Here is a 19749-nt window from a genome sequence, read left to right as displayed (position 1 = left end):
ATCCCTGGGCAGCCCCTGCACACGTACACCTCATGCTGGCTGGGTCAGCAGTGACATCCCAGGGACTGCTTACTGGTGTTTCCCTTATTCTGCCGAGAGTTTCACTGACATTAGATGAAGCCAAGACATTTAGAATGGTGTCTGGCACACAGTCGATGCTTAATAAATACTGTTAAATTTAATTATCTCATTCAACAGTGAGCTACATTAGGGCCTCCGCCAGGGCAGGGACCACCACTCACTAGCTGTATCGCAAGTCAGCAAAGGACCGACACCCTTCCTTGGAGAAGATGCAGCCCTGAGGAGTTAATGTGACCTGGGCCAGGCACCTTTATGCCGCGCACAGCTTGCACAACCCTCTGTGGCTGCCTGAAGTATCAGGTGCTTGATAATTATCTGTCGAATGAAGAAAGGAATTAATGAATTTAATCCTGGCCAAAAAATGCAGAGATTTTAATCTTTGAGTAAACTGAGGTCTGCCATGGGTCACACCCTAAGGAAAGTAGGAGCCAGACTCATTTTCAGCCATCACCCACCAGGAGGGGAACGGGTCCGATCTCCCTTCCTCATCTAGGGAACAGGTTACGTAAGAGGTCTGAGAAGTGGCCCGCGCAGGTGCAGGGGGTGGGGGCCTGGGTGTTGGTTAGAAGCAGCCTCGGGCTTCCCAGGAGGTAGGAGGATGAAGCAAAGGGAAGAAATGGGTTCCGGCTGCTGAGCCGCCGGCCGCCTGGTGGGGGAAGATTGAGAGATTCAGGAAAAGAGGTCTTGGGGTTTCCGTAGCGCGGCCCGGGGCCTAAGGTTCCCGAGCTCCTTTTCCTTGGGCTAGGAGTGGACACGGCTAGGAGCGGACGCGGCGTTGACCGAGATCACTATCCGCCGGGCCGCAGGGACGCACCAAGCGTGGCGCGTGACGCCGGCGCGGGGCGGGACGGGGCGGGGCGGGGCGAGAGCGGACGGCGCCGCGGAGATCGCAGATCGCTGGGTGACGCAGAGCTCCGGTCCCGCTGGGGCGCTGCGCCCCACGGCCAGGTCGTGGTGGGCAGGCGGGGGCGTCGACAAGCGCGGGAGGGACTGAGTGTCTAGCTCCGAAGGAGCGGGGAGGGGACACCTGGGGCAATAACCGAGCCCGCCGACGCTGCCTCGGGCAAGCTGGGACTCCTGGGACCGCAGGGTGGGGTTCTGGGTGGGGCGGGGCAAAGGCTGCGTGGAATCCCGCGCCGCCCAGCCCTGACTCCGACTCCGGGCCTGGCCGGCGAGCCGCCCAAAAGCAGGCTTGGCGTCCTCGGCCACCGCAGCCGTATATCCCAGGCGACACCCCTGCCGGGGGTGGGTGGGGGCTATCTGGGACCTCCGGGCACGCTCTCGTAGCTTGGGGAGGGCGCCTGACTTTCCCACAACTCAGCTTCTGCTTTTGAGAAATGGGCACAGTAACAGCGCTTTGAGGGGGTCGTTGGTGGGGGCGGGGTTTGGCGGAGAAAAGACCAACGCGTGACTCTGGGCCCGGCACGTGGGAAGCCCAATTAGTGCGAGGTGGCTTCTTAAGGCCGGCGTGGAGGTTTCCACCCCAAACTCCCGGGGATGGGCGTCACTCCCGCCCGCACCCCCACCCCGCGCAGTCAGGCTTCACGCTAGGCCCACGGAAGACGGAAACTAAGGGTGGAGGGAGGTGATAACCGGCGACCAGAGCCAAAGACCCGGGTGAGGAGCTCTTGGTACCTACCTCAGCCCAGCGATTTTTGCCTGAACAGTGTTTTTAGAAGTTGCCAACGTTTAAAATTTGACAGGTTTCATATTTTTAAAAAATGTTTAGAATTCCTCCTGAAAAATCAGAAGACCTAGCCACAACAGTTTTTTTTTTCCATCATAGTATGTCGCACAACGGACAAGTGTCTTATATATGTTTGTCTTTTCTCTGCCATGCTAAAATGCTCCGACCTGGGCCGGCGCCAGAGTGTGCCCGCCCTCATTTCCACCCCCAGACAGGAGTTTTGAGAAGACTGAACTGCTTAGTCCAGTCTCTATGGAAAATGCGAAGTCTTCCCAGCGCCTCTATGTGAGGCGGAAGACTATTCCCTCGCTCCCCCACCCACTTGGGGGATCTGCTTAGTGATCTAGATTACCAGAACCCCCCCCAAGCAAGATTCAGGCCTCAGTGGGTGGTGGCGCTGTAAATTCTCCAAAACCCTTGTGTGATTCAGATGTAGGGGGAGGATGGTGTTCCCGGGGCAGGTTGCTCTATGACTGTTGGTTTGGTTTTGGTTTCGCTCTAATGATAGAAGTGTTAGCAACGATGCCCTGTGCTAAATGCTTGTACTGACTCAGGTGTCCCAGCCCTTCTGAGGTTGGCAGTTATCACCCCGTTTTTACCAGCTTCCCAGCCAGTCACTGCAGGCCAGGATTCAAACCCAGGCAGTCTTGCTCGTGGGCCCTCCACCTGCTTTTCCATTTCTGGGCATTTTAAAGGGGGCTCTAGCTTGACACTCACCCCAGAACTGGGAGGGGGCGGGGCTCCCCACTGGAATGTTTTATCACATCTGCCTTCCAGGCCAAAGTAAACCATTTGGGGACAGGAAGTAGGATCCTCAGCACTAGCCCCACCACTTAATGAAATTGTGACATAGTCTGGGGGTGTCATAAAGATTTTATAACAGTGAATTCACAGCACTGAAATACCACTGCAAACCCTTCCAAAGCTTGCAGACAACAGTGTGGCCTTGACAAAATGTTACTGTTCACCAGGCCCAACAAGTTAAAATTAAGCAGTTATTTTTTTTTAGTGGCGGGCGACAGCCCTCAAAAACATTAGTCCCTAAAGACTTTAATACTTTCATTGCACTCTTTCAAGTATGTGTGACATGCGACCACGCCATATGATGAGGGCCTGCTATGTACTGGAAGGGTGCTCAAATGCTCCCTAACTGACCCCTCGGTTTACAGAAGCAGGATTAGGAGTCCCTGGGAATCTGAGGGGTCCACCTCCTTGGTCAGGGCTCATAACCTCTCTTGCCCCCCACAGACCTGTGTGTGCACCTCACCCTACCCCAGCCATGGCTCTGCTCAGCATCAATGAACTACCTGAGAACATCCTGCTGGAGGTGTTCACGCATGTGCCCGCCTGCCAGCTGCTGCGCTACCGCCCTGTCTGCAGCCTCTGGCGCGACCTCATTGATGTTGCGACCCTCTGGAAGCGCAAATGCCTGCGGGAAGGCTTCATCACGGAACACTGGGACGAGCCTGTGGCCGACTGGAAGATCTTCTTCTTTCTGTGCAGCCTGCGCAGGAACCTCCTACGCAACCCATGTGCTGAAGGTGGGCTGCTCCCCTCCCTTTCCAGAACCTCAGGACCTTTGCACTTGCTATTCCCACACTGCCTGGAGTGTTCTCTCAAACCCTAACATCCACCATGCTCCCTTGGTTCCTCCTTGTTCTTGGGATCTCAGTTCAGAGACCTGTCCTGCCACCCCCATTTAGTTTCTTCGTAGCACTTTTCATAACCTGTAATTACCTTATTTATCTCGTTTTTTTCTCTGCCAAACTTCAAGTTCCAGGGGCCTAATGGATCTTGCGTGCCACTCTACATGGTGTCCACAGCCCTGCCTTCACATAGCAGGTGCTCAGGAAACGTCTGCTGAAGGACTGAACTGCAGCTCCACCTGCCCCCCTTTAGTTCAGGCCAAGCTGCCTAATGTTTGTGGCGGCTTCCTCTGTGCCAGGCACTAGTCAGAGGTCTTCCCAGATGTAATTTTCCTCCCGGCATCCCCATTATCCAGATGAAGAAAATGAGGACTTTGAGAGGGGACTGCAATCACATAACATGAGTCCCATTTAGCCCAAAATGTTTTCATGTATTTGCCAGGGTTTTTTTTCCCCCTTCATTTAGCACCTATGTACCAGGCCCCATGCTTCCTGTTGGGGCTACAGCAGCTATGAAGAGGCATAGTTTGTACGCTTAGAATCCCTTTTGTGTCTATTTTCTTTCTGTGTTCTCACGTGGATTCTGGGAGGTGGCCAAATAAGTAGGGTTGGCTCCATTTGTGGGAGCGTTAGGCCCCAAGATGAGTGTCTTCCCCAAAGATCCAGAACTGCCCAGCTGCCAAAGGCCCTCTGCCCCTCAGAGGCCCCAGACAGCGCTCCAGACACTCAATCCCTCCGCCTCCCCCAGATTCCACTCAGCACTGCCCAGCCAGGCTGCCAGCTCAGCTCACACAGCCCTACAGAGCCAACCTGCAGCCTTGCCTTGCACTGGGCCCTGGGCCCAGCAGTGGTTACCCCAGCCTTGCTCGGACCTCCCCTTGGGCCTGTACTCGGTGCAGCGCAGCTCCTGGTTTTCTGTATTACTCCTCTGGTTCTCTACTGGGGGACCCCGGGCACCTGGGGAACAGGTAAGGGCTCCTTGTAGAGGGAGCAAGGGAGTAATTTGGAAACGCACCCCTGGTGATTGATTGTTCTGGAAGGCCTTGGTGAGAAACACTGCTGTTTTCTAAGGTCCTCCCAGCTCAGTCTGAAGGGGTGACCGGAACGTGGTGGGGATCCTTCCATGAATACGGAGTTACTATCCCACCACCAAGCCAGAGGGTGTCCATTCTCCCAGTCGCTATCCCTCCCACCCTGGGCGGAGCTTCCCATGAACCATTAACAAACTGTAAATCGGTCTCTGGTACCCAGATCTGTTACATAGTTAGGATGTCAGTTTTCAAATAAACTGTCCGAGTTGGGAGAAACTCACCTTAGCCATTAAGAGCACAACTAGCATCATAGGCCCTTCATAATTTAATAGAGAACTGAAACTTGGGTATTTCCCAGAGCCCCATCCCCCACCCCCACAATACAAAAGTGAGGAAAGGTTGGTTTAGGATTTCTGGTAATACTTTTTCCAGCTTCGTTAGGAGTCATGTTAGTTAGGGACAAAGTGGAAGGGTGACGGTCCCAGATCAGAGCTGATATGGTGGGGACAGGTGGGAACGTGTTGGAAGAAGGGGGCTTTGTAGGGGCACTCCAAGCGCAGCTGGGGTGCTTGAGATCTGGGCATGAGCTTCACCCTCCCTCCCAGGACCAGCCTATACATTTGCACAGGGAGTTCACCTCGATTTGTTTTTCCCAGAGAATATGATGTCCTGGCGAATTGACGCCAATGGTGGGGACCACTGGAAGGTGGAGAGCATCCCTGGAGACCATGGGACAGGTTTTCCAGACCCGAGAGTCAAGAAGTACTTTGTCACATCCTTTGAGTAAGACAAACTGAACCAAGCAGGGAGGGGGCGGCAGGGACACTTTTTGCAAGTCTCACACCTATGTCAGGACTTCTCTGTGAAGCTTCAGGGAGCTGATGTTCCAAAACCAGCTCAGAATCGACTGCTTCCGGGAGCAGGAATAAACTCAGTGGCAGGGTTTACAGGCAGTGGGGGTGGAGATCCATGTAAGGAGGCTGGGAGCTCCTGGGGCAGTTCGGGTAAGTGAGGGGTGTCTACAGGCTGTTCCTAATCTAGGAACATGAGTTCACAGGGGTGCCCTCCTTAGGGCCCCAGGGGACTGGGCCTATGGACGGGGATCAGATGCTGCCCACACTCAAGGGGATCCAACCCCCTGCCTGTTTCTCATGGGCCTGCACTGAGGTAGGAGCCAGAGTTCGCACCAGCCAGTGGCTGTCCTAAGGCAGTCAGGGGAAACTGCTGGGTCCCCTGAACCACCTCCCTGGGTCCAAGCCATGCAGAGGAGGCCTGGGAATGCAAGCCTTTCCTCCTCTCCCCAGGTCATGCCTCAAGTCCCAGCTGGTAGACCTCAAAGCTGAGGGCTACTGGAAGGAGCTAATGGACACGGTCCGGCCTGACATCACAGTCACAGACTGGTGAGTGGGGCCATGGCCCGAGTCCCACCCTCTGCGTCCTTCCCTCTTGGCTTCCTGAGAACGCCTGTGGGAAGTGCCTGCTCTGCCCAGCAGTGTCCTAGGGCAAGGACAGCCAGGCCAACCCAGCCCCACCCCCTGCTGACAGACTCAGCACTCAACCAGCAGTACCTCCCTGCCTCCCCACCACCCTATGTCAGCAGATGTTAACCACAGTTTACAGATGGGCAGACTGAGGCCTACAGATGAGTTGTCACGAACAGGGACTGGAGCAAGAGACAACCAAGAGCCAGCCTTCCTGAACCTCCCAGATGCTCACAGGCCTTGTCTGCCTCCCCTGCCCCTTTGCACTCTGCATCCCGCATCTTTCTCAAGCTGCTCTGTGCAGAGCTGTGCCGGGCTCTGCCTTGGCCCACCACAGAAGCAGGACCCCAGTTCCAGGCAGGCCCCAGGACCACCACTCTGAGGGTGGAGAGGTGGGGTTTGAGGGGTGTGCAGAGCTGGGGGCAGCATGGCTGAGCAGAGGGAGAGCTCTGCCAGTCCCCACCACACAGGCCACCCCTTCAAACTCCCATTGAATCCACAGCCTGGTCCATTGTAATGTACAGGTGACACAGCTTTGACAGCCCTGGCCTTTGTAGAGAGCCTTTTGCTTTTTAAGGTGACATCTTCAGAGCTACCCAAAAGGGTTGCCCCTTTTCTCAGATGGGGTGACAGGCCCAGCACGAATAGACTGCTTACCCTGGGGGCACAGGTGGGCCTCGTGGGCAGTGCAGGGAAATGAAACTCACAGCTCCAGTTTGGAGGCCTGGTGCTTGCCTGCTCACCTGCCTCCAGGGCCACCCTGTCGGGGCACAGTCCTGAGCCTCCCCCTCCCCCAGGTTTGCTGCCAGAGCAGACTGTGGCTGCACCTACACCATCCAAGTACAGCTGCTCTCAGCCGACTACATCGTCCTGGCCTCCTTCAAGCCCCCACCTGTGACCATCAAACAGTGGAGCGATGCCAGGTGGACAGAGGTGAGGCCTCACCTGCTTGCATGGCACCCACTTCTCCCAGAGCCAGCATGGCAGGCAACGGGTAGTCCCAGGGCCCAGAATGCCCCCAGCTCTCCCCTGCAGGACCCGGCTCCTTCCCTTTCTTCTCCACGTGAGTGATCACCCCATCTCATCCCCTCCCCAGTCCTGGTGGTCACCTCCTTTCCCCTCCCTCCAGGTCTCCCACACCTTCTCGGATTACCCTCCAGGCGTCCGCTATGTCCACTTCCAGCATGGGGGCAAAGACACCCAGTACTGGGCAGGCTGGTATGGGCCCCGTGTCACCAACAGCAGCATCATCATCAGTCCTAAGATGACCAGGAGCCCAGCACCCGCCACCACTCAGCCTGAGACCACGCAGGGGCGGGAGGCAGCTGCCCACTTGCCCTCTCCACATCATTTCTACAAGCCTTTCTGACAGTCTGTCATCTGACAGCCATTCCTCCGTCCTCTGTCTGGGTTAACCTAGTGCCAAAGGTCCCCTCCAGGCAAGAGCTGAGCCTACAGTGGGCAGTAATAGCCCCTGTCCCAAGATTTGCCCAGTTCCAACTTTGGCAAAGCTACCAGTTTGTGGTAATGCACTGTCACATAGCTGACCTTTTGTCATAATAAATGTTTTCAGTAAAATCAGCCTGGGGTTGGGTCTAGGAGTGGCGCGTAAGGGGGTCCCTGGCACTTTGGTAGAGAACCAGCCCCTTCCCCAGGTTAATTTGGCTGTACCTGTTCCCCCCCATTCCAGTTAGTGACGGCCCATGTCAGCCCTTGGGGCCCCTTTATTGAAACAACTCACAGCATGATATTTGAGACAGACAGTGTTGGCCGGTCGAACCCCGAAAGGCTGAGAAATCGAGGTCCCAGCACCCTTCCTCCCTCCTGGGGAGAATTACTCCATGAAGACAACCAGACCTGAGCAGCCCCGGGCCGGAGGGTGAGTGGTCCATACATAGAGGCAATAAGAGCACTTGGAATCAGGGTGGCCCTGCAACACTGCCCTAGGCTGGGGGCCCCCAAAGTCCAACAATTGTGGCATCCGTGGGGAGCATACACCCTCAGCTGCTTTTATGAGCTCGTTCTTCCACGTACAGCTGCATCTAATGGACAGGAACAAACAGCCATGTCAGGTGAACAGTCAGGGCACCTGTAAGGAGGCCCCATGAACCCCTAACGGTGTGGTGGCATGGGCACAGTCGGGCATTAAGGAAAAGGGGAGAGGTGGGAGGAGCCTTATGCCAGGCATTCCTTGGTAGTTTCCCCCTAGCCTTGCCCACCAGCTCTCTGGCAAGGCCTCAGCAAACCCTGAATAAAGCTTACCTGGTCCCCATGCAGCTCACCTTTAATATGTCTGACGTCATGGTTTTTAAGGGTATCAGCCGGGGGTCATGCATGTGCACATCCTGCTCATCTGCCAGGATCCAGGGGAAGTCCTATGAAGGAAATCAAGTGAGGAGATGAAAGGGGGCTGAAACCTGGCCTGCTCTCACTTTGCTTCCCCCTCCCCCTCCAGAGCTTTGAGGAGCATCAGAATCGCAAGGGAAGTACAGATTCCCAGGCCCTTCCACTTAGGCAGGCCAAGTCTGTAGGTCAGAGCTGGGCTGGCACCCTAAGTGATTTAACAAGCCCCAAGCACAGATTCTGAACCTAGTGGTCAAGGACCCCCTCCCTGGAGAACCCTCCTGAGCTGGCAGCCCCAGCATATGGCCCCACCTGCGTCTCAGGGCTGAGTGCCCAGGTGGAGCGATGGCAGGTGTGTGGCCACATAGTTAACACACAACGAGAACCTACTGGGTGCCAGGCACTGCCGTAAGCAATGTGTGAGTACACTGGCCATGGCTAGCAGCCCTGACTGCTCAAAACTGGGGGTCTGGTTTTCAGAGCCTCCCAGCTGTCTTCCTGCCCGCCACCCCCCCCTCCCCAGACCAGTCTCATCTCACCTTGATGACCTGGATCTTCTCCATGTTTCGGGTGGCAGCTTCCCTTGTGTGCACCAAGACTGTGAAGGTACAGCCTGAGGAAGCAAGAGTTGGGTCCAGGCTGGACCACACCATGCCTGCCCCAGGGTACAATGCCTTCCCACCTCCCTAGCTGGTTTGGCAGCGCCCCAGAGCAGAGTGGAAACCAAATGCTAAGGCAAAACACAGTCAACAGGGAGACTGAAGCCAGGGTGGAGTGAATCAGGGAAGCTTCCTGAAAGTGAACTTTCAGAGGGGTTCTAAAAGGCAGGAAGAGACGAGGCTCAGTACAGCCAAACAGGAGCTTGAAAACACAGACCAACCCAAGGTAGCCATGGAAACACCCAGGAAAGGGGGGGAGGGGTGAGCACACCTGGGGGGTTGTGGTCCAGGACAGCATCACACACACTGATCTTCAGGATGAAGGCTCGGAGAAGCTGTTCCACATGAGACAGCAGGGAGTCTGAGCTGGGAAGGAGAGGAAGGTCTCCCATCACACTGGCGCCCCCCTCTCACCAGCAGGCAATCAACCCTGGAAGGTGCTTCTGAGAGCTGGCTTCTTAAGGGCCCAGCTACCTATCTTGTCTATATCGTAAAACCCCCCTGGGGAATTTAAAAACAATGCAGGGCCCCATCCCAGACTAAGTTAGGATGGGGGAAAAGGGGTGTAGGGAGACCCCATAGGTGGTTCTAATGTGCTACTGCTCCCAGTCTGAGAACCAAGACCCCAAGCCAGAAGGGAAAGGGTTTGTCCAAGGCCACACGGCAGGTGAGGACAGATTCTATTGCCCTGACCTCACCACAGAAAGCCAGCAGCGGACTAGCCAACACACCTGCCCAAGGTCAACTTCTAATTGACTGGATTGCACACTTGACTGGGAAGCCAGGACACTGAGTCTGTCCTGGTTGTGCTACCATTTGGATGACCCTGGGTAGCTCATGTCATGTTTCTGGACCTTGGTTTCTCCATCTATAAGGTGAGGTTGGGTCTAGCCATTCACCAGTGCTTTCTGTGGTTTTGCAGGTGTGACACAGGAGGCTAGGAGGCTCTCTGTGTAACCTGTGTGGTGTCCACAGAGACCACTTGGCGGCCAGCTGTGACAGCCACTTACAGGCCCTGATAGGTTGGCACACCTTGCATTTCTGCTGTCAGACCTTTACCAAGATACTCAGGAGCTGCTTTAAAGGGGTGAAGGTCAGGGTATTACTACGGACCTTACACCAGTTAGCAGGTGGACAACTCACCTGATGGACAGCAGCGGGGGCTGGGTGATTTCAAAGACGAATTTCTCCACTGGGCGGTGCTCTTTGTCCAAAATTACCACCACCACTTTCTCCACATCATTCTGCAAGGACAGGAATCCCCTTCTCCAGAACCCCTCCTCACCCCCAGCCCTGCCCCCTCCCTGCCCAAGGATGGGAAAGGGAGCATTCACAGCCCTGGTCAGCCTCTAGGCTGAGGGTCTCTGAGAGCCCACAGAGAGGTCTGAAAGGTTCAAGCAGACACCCCCAGACATGAGTGGTACAGGCTGAGGGGAGAGAATGGCTGCCCGGGAGGGTCCTGGACCTCTCAGAGAGCAGGACAAGATAGGAGGGGGAAACCCTGAGGGGCCAAGCCCAGACAGAACTTGGAGATGGGGGAGAGAAAAACAGATGTGAGAAGAATCCAGAACTGAGGTGTTCTCCAGGGTGCAGGGAATAGGCTTCTGGGTGTTAGAGTCATGGACCCTGCATGGTCTCAACGTCACCCCGTCCCATATTGGGGGCCTGGTGCCCTCACCTTCTCCAGGAGTGGCTTGACACAGTGCAGTGTGTCCTGGATATACTGGTTCAGCTCCGGGTGGCAGGACATCTGCACACAACGCCATGATGGCTAGTGAGGCCTACAGCACCAATGGGGAAACCACCTGACACCCCCTCCAGGAGCCCAAGGCCAAGCCTGCCTCCAGAGAGAGGTCCAAGGTTTCCCTCAGGGCTCCCCCTTCCCATCATGGTGCTAAGAACTCTGAATTGTCCACAGGCGGAGAGAAGTTAGAAGAATTCAGTCTCAACATTAGCACTTAATATAGATTTGGGGTTCCTACTGTGGGGTCCATGGGCTCCTCCAGAGTCTGAGAAGTCCCTAAATTGTGTGCATTTGGGCATACGCGCATTTTTCCGGAGAAGGGATCCATAAATTTAATCAATTTTCAAAACTCAAGAATCTGGAAGTAAGAGCTGTGTGGTCGCAGGCAAATTACTTCCCTGCGCTTTAATAAACCTCATCTGTGAAGATCTCGAAAAAGTGAGGATTAAGTGAGTTAAGTACCTAGTACACAGTTGGTGCTCAGTAAGTGCTGTTTCTTTTTCCCCCTGTACATCCTTTAAGCTTCCACCACCTCCCGGTATTCAGTCATTATTGAGTACGTTCTAAAGGGCAAGCACTTCTAGAGACTGCGGATAGAATAGCTTATGGCTTTGTCTGCTTTTTAATCTATAATTAGGGGAAATGAGGGCAAAGCAAAGGCGCCTGAGGTTTACAGGAATCCTCTCCCCAAACTAACCATTCACTAGCATCTTTTAAAATATAGCCATGACCCAGAGGACAACTGATGGACTGGTCAGTAACTTATGGAGGGAAACTCCCAGTTCAGAAGGGATGGAAGGAGCCACTGCAGTGAGGGGTAGGAGCCTGTCAAGCTATCAGCAGCTGCCAGCACCTGGAAGGCAAAGCCAGGCGCTGGAGAATGAATGAGGGGGTGGGCCTGAAGGTGGAGGCGAGTTAAAAAGAATCCATTCTGCTGGCAGCCGGCGTGAGTGGCCAGCAACCATCATGAACCGGTGGGCTGCTGTGTGCTACCGTGTGCTGCCATGAGCAGCTGGTGGCCATCATGAGTGGCCAGCAGCCATCATGAGTAGCCGGCAGCCGGAGAGAGCTGCCGTGAGCGGCTGTGAGCAGCGGACCAATGACTGGCTACGACTGCCTCAGCCTGGGGAGGAGCGCAAGGCTCATAACACCAGCATGGGCCAGGGAGCTGTGTCCTGCAACTAGACCGAGAAACAACTGGGTTGAACCTGAGTGGGGGAAGGGGGGGCAAAGAAATCCACTCTCTACCCGCTCTGACGTGGGAGTGGCCCCAGCAGGGCTGTAGGGCTCACCTGGACAGGCACGTTGTACTTCTTACGCTTCTGGAAGATGCCCACGGGGTAGACCTCGCGCACGTAGAGGATTAGGTGTACGGCCACCTCCAGGAACTCGCAGAGCACGTCCGCCACCACTGCGAGGGGGCAGAGCCCGGTGCGCTCACGCAAGCCGGCCAGCACAGCCCTCCCTCGCCCCCCACCCCGGGTTGGCAGGTCCAGCCCCCCTACCTTGGCCAAAGTTGAGGTCCTGTCGCGTGAGCGTGGTCATCCTTCACGCCACCTAAGGGGTGGGACAGTACTGGGGTATAGTTCCAAAAGCCCAGGCAGCCGCTGGGCCCTCCCGCCTCCACGGGCCCTCCACTCCGCCTGCGAGGGGAATCGAGGCAGGAGCGCCCCACCCCCGCACACAGAAGCATGGGAGCTGGGAAGGACCCCCCCACGTTGGCATCATAGCTCAGGGGCATCATCAGCACCTCGATGAGGTTTTTGTCCACTGGCCCCCTCGCCCGTTGTCTCGGGAGGGGCTGGGGGCAGGAAAGGCCAGAGCTGGGCGGGCAAAAAGGGCCGCAGAGGGAACAGCTGGATGTGCAGGGCCGGGAGCGTAAAGCGGCACGCGCGGGAAGGAAACTAGGCTGGAATAAGACTCCACCCCCTGCCTGGCTAGACCCCTCCCCGAAGGGAACCCCGCCACTCCCCTCCCCTGGTACCGGCTCTGGCCTCGGTTCCGGGCTCGGGGCCCGGCCCCGGCGCCGGGAACCACCAACCCAACCACTTGCTCCTCCAGCTCAACCCGCGCGGCCAGGGCGCCGTCCTCGTGACGTCCGCCGCGCTGCGGCGGGTCCTAGCGCCCGCTTGCAGGCCACGCCCACCCCACACGCAGCCCTAGCGGGGTTTGGGAGGGGCGGAGCCTGGCCTAGGCGCTGGAGATCCCTGGGTCGGAGTGGGCTGAGACGGCGCCGCGCTGCCTTTCAGTGTTGGACGGGCGCGAGAAAAAAAAACGTTAGTCTCCACATCAGATCGCTACGAATCTTCCTCCCCGAGGTATTTCTCTCGCTTTAGGAGGCGCGGTACGGGGGTGGGTACGTGTTGCTGGTGAGGGCCAGGTGGAGGTCACAGCTGGGAACTAAGGACAGCGACATCTACTGCTAGCTTCGGAGTCACCATCCCCGAACTGAGCTGCCCAACCGAAAGCGAATCCGCCGGCTCCGGGGCGGGGACAGGGGAGGACAAGGGTGCATCGGGGACGTCCCCACCCCCACCCGGAACCTATACAGCCTGGCTTTACTTCCTAAGAAGATAAAGCCTCCGGGCCCATGCATCGTAACATTTGGTTTTTATAAAGATCCATCCATGTGCCAGGCACTGAGTTAACTGTGTCCGTGGATTATTTTACTAAATCCTCAAAACAATTCTACCGGATAGTTACTATAATTGTGCCCATTTTAGGGATGAGCCAAATGAGGTTCAGAGGGGTGAAGTAAAATGTCCGAGTCACACAACTCAACTATTGGGGGAAGCGCGGGTAGAGGTGTCTCTGCCACTATATTTATAGTTCTGGAGTTGTCCCCATGGACTGTGAAAGGGCTGAGAGGCCCCGGGGTAAATAATGATATTAATATTAAAATAATTACTAGCATGAAATGAGCACTTGTTTTATGTCAAGCACTGATTTCTTTAATTCCCTCATTAAACTTAGGAGCTAAGCACCCATTTTACAGACCCACGTTATAGATGGTGAAACAGGTTCAGAGATGTTCCCTAATTTGCCAAAACCACACATTTGGAATACAAACCCAGTTCTCACTTCTATTCTGACTCCAGGTCTTCAACTTATTTTCAGCCCCTTTATTTTACAGGCGGGAAAACTAAGATTAGAGAAGCTGCTGTGAGTTATGGGAAACAAGTCAGAACCAGAAGTCAGGGGACCTTGTCACTGGCCTCCAAAGACATTAAGAGCTTGTTAGGAATCACGTCTATCTGTGACTATCTGTTTCTAGCCAGAAACGTAGGAGACTTGCACCGCCCTTCACCCCAGAAGCCTTCAAACCTTCATTTACACATTTCCGTTGGGGTGGGGGCAGAGGAGGGAATAAGTGTCCTGGCCCATTAAGCCAGGAATGCCAGCAGAGCAGGTCACAAAAGCAGTCCTTGGAAATCTGCATCAGAATCCCTGGGGAGCCCATTAAATACTGGGAACCCAGGCCTCCCAGACCTACCAAATCAGTCAGGGTGCACAGCATGGTACTGGCCCTTTAACAAGCTCCCCGGGGGCCCTGATGGCCAAGAAAGTGAGGGAATTGCCACAAGCGATTTGGGCTGTTCCCTAGAAAAGTCTGCATGAAATAAAACTGCAACACTTAACCCAGAGAGATGGATGATTCAGGAACGGATGCACCTGGCAGCACATTTTGGGCACAGCAACTCTTCTCAAGACTTGGGAACCCTGCCCACGTCACGCCATGCAGGAGAAGACCATTTTCAAGCAGTCAGCCAAGCAGCTACTGGCTTGTAGAAGGTGTCCCCTGGCCTTGAGATTTAATCACTGTGATGCTTTGGCTACTGGGGAAAGCCAGGGTCCTTCTGTGCCTGTCTCTCTGTCTCTGTCTCTGTCTCTGTCTCTGTCTCTCTCTCTCTCTCTCTCTCTCTCTCTCGGCTGCTCAAGCAGCTTTTTTCATGGGTGACCGGAAATGGCAGTCTTAGGGGGGCAATTCTTTGTAAAATGTCCCTTAGGATTGGGGCCTGGGGTGGAGATGCTCAGAGCCCAGCTACTCCTGTGGGGTGGCCTCCAGGGCACAGTGTGGGCAACATGGGGGCACATGCCAGCCCCTCCTTCCAAGGGCCCCCAGCCCCAGCCCTCTGCCCTGAGAAGGCATAGTGCCAGCCATCCAATCATCTCCTGACACACAGAGCTAAAGAACTTCAGAGAAACCTTGGAGGACTTACAATCCAATACTCATTCTTCCAGTGGGGAAACTGAGGTCCCAACAACCTTTGTTTAACACTGGGGTACCCACCTTGTCAAAAATCCATAGATAAAAATGCCTAGGCTTGGGGCTTTGGGTTCAGAGCCAGCCACAGAGGAAAGCAGGTGAGAGACAGACCTAACCCCAAAAAGGCCTCATCTCCTCATTCGTGAAATAAATAGGCTGGACAGATGTTCCCTAAACCTCTGATGTCCTCAGGTTCCATGGGAACCAAGAAGCTGGAGATGGGGCAGGGGCAGGGGGCCATAGGGGAGCTCTATGAAAATTCATCTGTCATTTCCATCCATAGGGCTCTAGGCATCTGGTTTTGCATATCTTAATCTCATCAGCATGATGGATGGTCAGGGGACCCAGATTACATTATGGGGTTAATTTATTACATTTTTGAATACCCATTTGCTGGGAGACTGTTTTTCAAAGTTATTTGCATATTTTTCACCATAATGACAATATGTAGGAGGGTGTCTGGGAGGGAAGGATGGATGTTTAGGAGGAGAGAGAGCTTATTTGCCAACTGGTGCATGTCCCTGAGGGTCTGCAATGAGGACAGAGAGAAAATAACTCCCAAGAAATATTTAAATTGAAAAGAAGAGAAAGCATGATGCAACAAAGTCTTGCAAACAAAGGCCCAACAAAGACTAAGGCCTGTGTGGGCAAAAGAGCGTTCCTGAGGTTTTTTGAACAAGCACTCAGTGAGTGAACTGGGAAAAACAACAGGCAACAGTACCCAGACCCCGAAGATGCTTTCAAAGCCCCTCCCACACCCACCAGGCTGATCACAGGCCCCATCATGGATCCCACCCCTGCCTAAGGTTCCCAGGACACCAAACACAGGAAGGTGAGGGGAGCCACAGAGTCAGCCACATATAGCCTGGTGACAATCCCAAGGATACCCCAATGCTCAGGGACCCAGCCAGTTGAAACAATCCCTAAGCAGAGACCCAGCCTCATTCATTCTTTTAGTCCTGCCCCTGACCCAGAGCCTGGCCAAACCCAGGTTCTCAATCAGTGTGTGTTAAATGAGTGAATGAAATAATGGAGGAATGAGGGTGGCCGGTTGGCTCAGTGGTTGGAGTGCAGTGCTCATAACACCAAGGTTGCCGGTTGGATTCCCACATGGGCCAGTGAGCTGCGCCCTCCACAACTAGATTGCAAAAAAAACGACTTCACTTGGAGCTGATGGGTCCTGGAAAAATACACTGTTCCCCAATAAAAATTAAAAGAAAAAAAAGGAGTGGAGGAATGAAACAATGGCAGACAGTGGCTCATTGCTACTTGCCTGACTAGAATCCTAACAGTCTGAATAAGAAGCAAAGACCTCTGATTTCAGTGCTTGGGCTATCGGTGGTGGTGTGTAGTTTTCTTGCCTGTAAAATGGGATAATAGTAGTACCAATTCCATAGGGTTGAACAAGGAGTAAGTGAAATAATGTTTGTAAAAATATAAAGTGCACAATGCCTGGCACATAAATGTTCAATTAATGGCTATTTTGACAATGATATTAAAATCCACACACTATCTAAAGCCTCTAGCACAAACACTCTGGACCAGCCATCATACTGTTCAAAACCCCATCAAAAACACCCTTAGCTCTGCCGTCCCCATTTTCATTGCCCAAGGCAGCCCAAAAGGTGCCCTAAAGGAGGACATGCACCCTCATAGCCCAAGATTCCTAAACAAGAGATTGCAGACAGTTCCTCTCCTCATCTGGGCTTCTGGTGTGAGGGCCAAGCTGCCCCAGATCCTTGGGTCCACTGCTGACCTTGAACCCAAGCCAAAGTCCTGACCTTAGCCAGTTATACTGGGCACTTCCAACACTTCAGCCAGGGCAGAGGCCAACTTGCCATTCCTCCCTGGGGTTCAGCTGACTCCCCAGTGTTGTTGACCCCTTGTTGGTCAGGGAGACCTTACAAATCATCCATCTCTTCTTAAACTTTGAACTTCTACCAAATGCACAGAGACACTAAATGTCTTCCACAATTTCAGGTGTTTTCAGGCCCTCTGAAGTCATCCTGGACCACAGGGTAAAAACCCTTCATCCAGCTCAACTGCCACTTTTTAAAAATAACTGCTTTATTAACACATAATTCACAAACCACAAAGTTCACCCTTTTGAAGTGTGCGATTCAGTGGTTTTTAGTATCATCACAAAGTTGTGCGTCAATCACCACTGTCCAACTCCAGAATGTTTTCATCACTCCAAAAAGGAAAACACTTTAGCAGTCACTCCCTAGTCTCCCCTCCCCTCAGCCCCTGGCAACCAGTAGTCTACCGTCTATCTGTATGGACTCGCCTATTCTGAACATTTCATATAAACCCAATCGTACAATATGTGGCCTTTTATGTCCGGCTTTTATGTCTTAGCATAATGTTTCCAAGATTCATCCAGATTATAGTGTGTATTGGTACTTCACTCCTTTTCATGGCCAAATAATAGTCCATCATATGACTCCACCACAGGTGGTTTATCCATTCACCAGTTGATGGATAGTTGTTTCCACTTTGGCCATTGAACTACCACATTTTACAGATGGAGAAACTCAGGTCCAAATTCACCATTACCTGATGGGATAGGAGTCCAGGCCTCCCCTGCCATCTGCCTTTTCCTATTGCATTGCTCTGGGAGAACAGTGTCTACGTTTAGCAAAAGATCACCCACTGATGAACAGCCATGGCAGCAGCATTCAAACCAGAGCCTCCAGTGTGTTGCTTCTGGTTCAGTGGATGCCCAGCCACAGCTTCATTCTTGGAAAGGAGACTCATGCCCACTGGCCCCCTCCCAGGCCCCAGCCACCATCACCTCTTCTCTGACACAGTTCCTATCTAGTCTCCCTGCTTTTGTCTTTACCCCACTCCAGTCTATTCTCAACCTAAAAAATCAGAGTGAATCAGTGTTAAAACCTAAGTCAGATCACGTCTCTGCTCTGCTCCAAACCCTCCAATGACTCCTATCTCACTCGGACGAAAAGCCAAAGTCCTTACCATGGCCTTCGCACGCTCCCATGATCCTCTCACTCTCTGACGTCATCTCACTCTGCTCCAGCCTTGCTGTCCTTCCTCAAACACACCAAGCACTCTCCTGCCTCAGGACCTTTGCACTGGCTCTTCCTTCTGCCTGCATCACTCTACTACTCACAGCCACATGGCCCATTAGCTCATTTTCTTTGCTAAAAAGCTGCCTCACAAAAGAGTCCTTTCCTGGGAACCTTATGTAAAATACCTTTTCCCCTCCATGTTTTCTCCCCTTAATGTGCTTTTTTTTTTCCTCACAGCACTAATCACCACCTGATATTTATTATGGGTATTTGTTCACTTGCTCATTGTCTGTCCCTGTCACTGGAATGTAAGTTCCATTAGAGCAAGGAATCTGGTCTATGTTGTTCATTACTGTAGCCCCAGTGCCCAGAACAGAACTGGCACGTAGTAGGTGCTCAATAGGTATTTATGGGATGGGGGATTCAAACCTTCTAGTAAATAAGCAGTCTAGCCCCTTCACCAATCCATTCTGCTGTCCATTAGGCTGATATTACAATAACAATAGCAGTGAATTTTTCTAGAGCGTTTCCTATGGTTCCAGCCTTAGGGACATTATCTCCTTACACAGTCCATGGCACTTCATCCGTGAACCCTGAGAGTTAGGGATAATAATGAGCTCGGAGAGGTTAAGCGACTTGCCCAGACAGACCGTGGAATGGCAGCAGAAGAGGAGCCCAGGCATTCCGCATGACTGCAGAGCGGAGCTCTTAAACCTCTGAGCCACAATTTCCCATACTCTGGAGAAAGCAGAAAACAGTCGAAAGGGAAGCCACGATGGCGCTCTGGGCGCCAGGCGAGACTTCGGCTTCCCGCGTGCCGGGTCCCGCCCCACCGCTCTTTGATCTTTGCAGCGCCGGTGGCCCCATTGACCCCGCTGTGAGTTATGGGGGCCGCGGGACCCATAACACAGCATTCCCGGACTCCCAGGGTCGGCAGGACACGGCGCCCCGCGCGGTGATGGATGAGACACCCTGGGGCACTGGCTTTGTCCGGGCTGGGGAGCATCAGACAGACTTTGAACAGGGAGTGGCTAAAGAAGGACAGTGTGTGTGTGTGTTGGGTAGGATTGTCCTGCTTGTGTGTGTGTGTGTGTGTGTGTGTGTGTGTGTGTGTGTGTGTTGGGTAGGATTGTCTTGCGTGTATGTGTGTGTGTGTGTTGGGTAGGATTGTCTTGCGTGTGTGTGTGTGTGTGTGTGTGTGTGTGTGTGTGTGTGTGTGTGTGTGTGTGTGTGTTGGGTAGGATTGTGTTGCTTCCTTTCCTGGGGCGGGTTGGGGGAGCACTAGTGAGGCCATCGGCGTTCCGGAATATCACCAGGTAGCTTTTGAAGACCCCAGGCTCCTACATCCAAGAGCGAGCTCTCCTAGAACCTCGCCCGCCACTTCACGTACTTTCGGAGGCTACAAAGGCCCCGCCGTGCCTCATCCCTCTTCCCTCGCACCGGGCATTTCTTCCCTCCCATTTGACAACCTAGGGCGGAATAATCCTTTTGGGGACCCGCCCGGCCCTACCCGGTCAGACGCGGCCGCAGCTGAGCGCTCAGCTCGGATCCATTGTTGGGGGTCGGCCAAAGACCCCCTGCCGTGGCCCTTTGTCGCCCGCTCCCGGCGGGGCGCTACAGATGTGCCACCGCTGCCCGCGCACCGCCCGTCCCACGCGCCCGGGGCCGCGCTGAGGTGGCTCTTACGCACCGGGAGGAGTGGGCCCGCCTCGCCCGATGCCCGCACGGCTGCCCGGCTGCGCCCGCCTTTGTCTGCCTCCTTTGTCTGCCCCGCGCCCTCG

General features: G+C 54.1%; 2 protein-coding genes across 10 annotated transcripts; one reads left to right on the top strand and one right to left on the bottom strand.

Moving 5' to 3' along the window:
- The first annotated feature begins 625 nt into the window (after positions 1 to 625).
- FBXO6 (F-box protein 6) lies at positions 626 to 8214 on the top strand. 5 transcript variants are annotated; one of them, XM_019756315.2, is made up of 6 exons: positions 626 to 671; positions 3017 to 3309; positions 5102 to 5228; positions 5750 to 5845; positions 6724 to 6859; positions 7056 to 8214. In XM_019756315.2, exons 2-6 carry the CDS (start codon positions 3048 to 3050, stop codon positions 7293 to 7295), a joined length of 861 nt encoding a protein of 286 aa, XP_019611874.2. In that variant the 5' UTR covers positions 626 to 671; positions 3017 to 3047; the 3' UTR covers positions 7296 to 8214. The 5 variants fall into 5 exon arrangements, with proteins under 5 accessions (XP_019611874.2, XP_019611871.2, XP_019611870.2 ...); XM_019756312.2 differs by lacking the exon at positions 626 to 671 and adding an exon at positions 901 to 1032; XM_019756311.2 differs by lacking the exon at positions 626 to 671 and adding an exon at positions 934 to 1029.
- On the bottom strand, positions 7633 to 19747 carry MAD2L2 (mitotic arrest deficient 2 like 2). Of its 5 annotated transcripts, none has more exons than XM_019756316.2 (9): positions 12657 to 12795; positions 12178 to 12229; positions 11965 to 12083; positions 10607 to 10678; positions 10072 to 10172; positions 9200 to 9294; positions 8809 to 8882; positions 8209 to 8301; positions 7633 to 7968 (listed from the first exon to the last, which is right to left on the bottom strand). In XM_019756316.2, the coding sequence occupies exons 2-9, from the start codon at positions 12215 to 12217 to the stop codon at positions 7927 to 7929; spliced, it is 636 nt and encodes a 211-aa protein (XP_019611875.1). In that variant the 5' UTR covers positions 12218 to 12229; positions 12657 to 12795; the 3' UTR covers positions 7633 to 7926. The 5 variants fall into 5 exon arrangements, with proteins under 5 accessions (XP_019611875.1, XP_019611877.1, XP_019611879.1 ...); XM_019756318.2 differs by having other exon boundaries at positions 12423 to 12749; XM_019756320.2 differs by lacking the exon at positions 12657 to 12795 and adding an exon at positions 19659 to 19747 and having other exon boundaries at positions 7829 to 7968.
- Positions 19748 to 19749: the final 2 nt, after the last annotated feature.

Source organism: Rhinolophus sinicus, linkage group LG06, assembly GCF_036562045.2.
Source record: "Rhinolophus sinicus isolate RSC01 linkage group LG06, ASM3656204v1, whole genome shotgun sequence".
NCBI lineage: Eukaryota > Metazoa > Chordata > Mammalia > Chiroptera > Rhinolophidae > Rhinolophus > Rhinolophus sinicus.
Note: the sequence above shows the minus strand (reverse complement) of the source record. Positions and strands in the feature narration are given on the sequence as shown.

Bases quoted from the DNA above. Each gene is read 5' to 3' on its own strand.
- FBXO6 (XM_019756315.2), top strand. From the start codon at position 3,048: ATGGCTCTGCTCAGCATCAATGAACTACCTGAGAACATCCTGCTGGAG. The intron at 3,310-5,101 runs GTGGGCTGCTCC...TGTTTTTCCCAG, and splicing joins ACGCAACCCATGTGCTGAAG to AGAATATGATGTCCTGGCGA. The intron at 6,860-7,055 runs GTGAGGCCTCAC...CCCTCCCTCCAG, and splicing joins GCGATGCCAGGTGGACAGAG to GTCTCCCACACCTTCTCGGA.
- MAD2L2 (XM_019756320.2), bottom strand. From the start codon at position 12,217: ATGACCACGCTCACGCGACAGGACCTCAACTTTGGCCAAG. The intron at 12,084-12,177 runs GTAGGGGGGCTG...GCCCCCTCGCAG, and splicing joins GGACCTCAACTTTGGCCAAG to TGGTGGCGGACGTGCTCTGC. The intron at 8,883-9,199 runs GTGTGCTCACCC...TTGCTTCCTCAG, and splicing joins CCTGGACCACAACCCCCCAG to GCTGTACCTTCACAGTCTTG.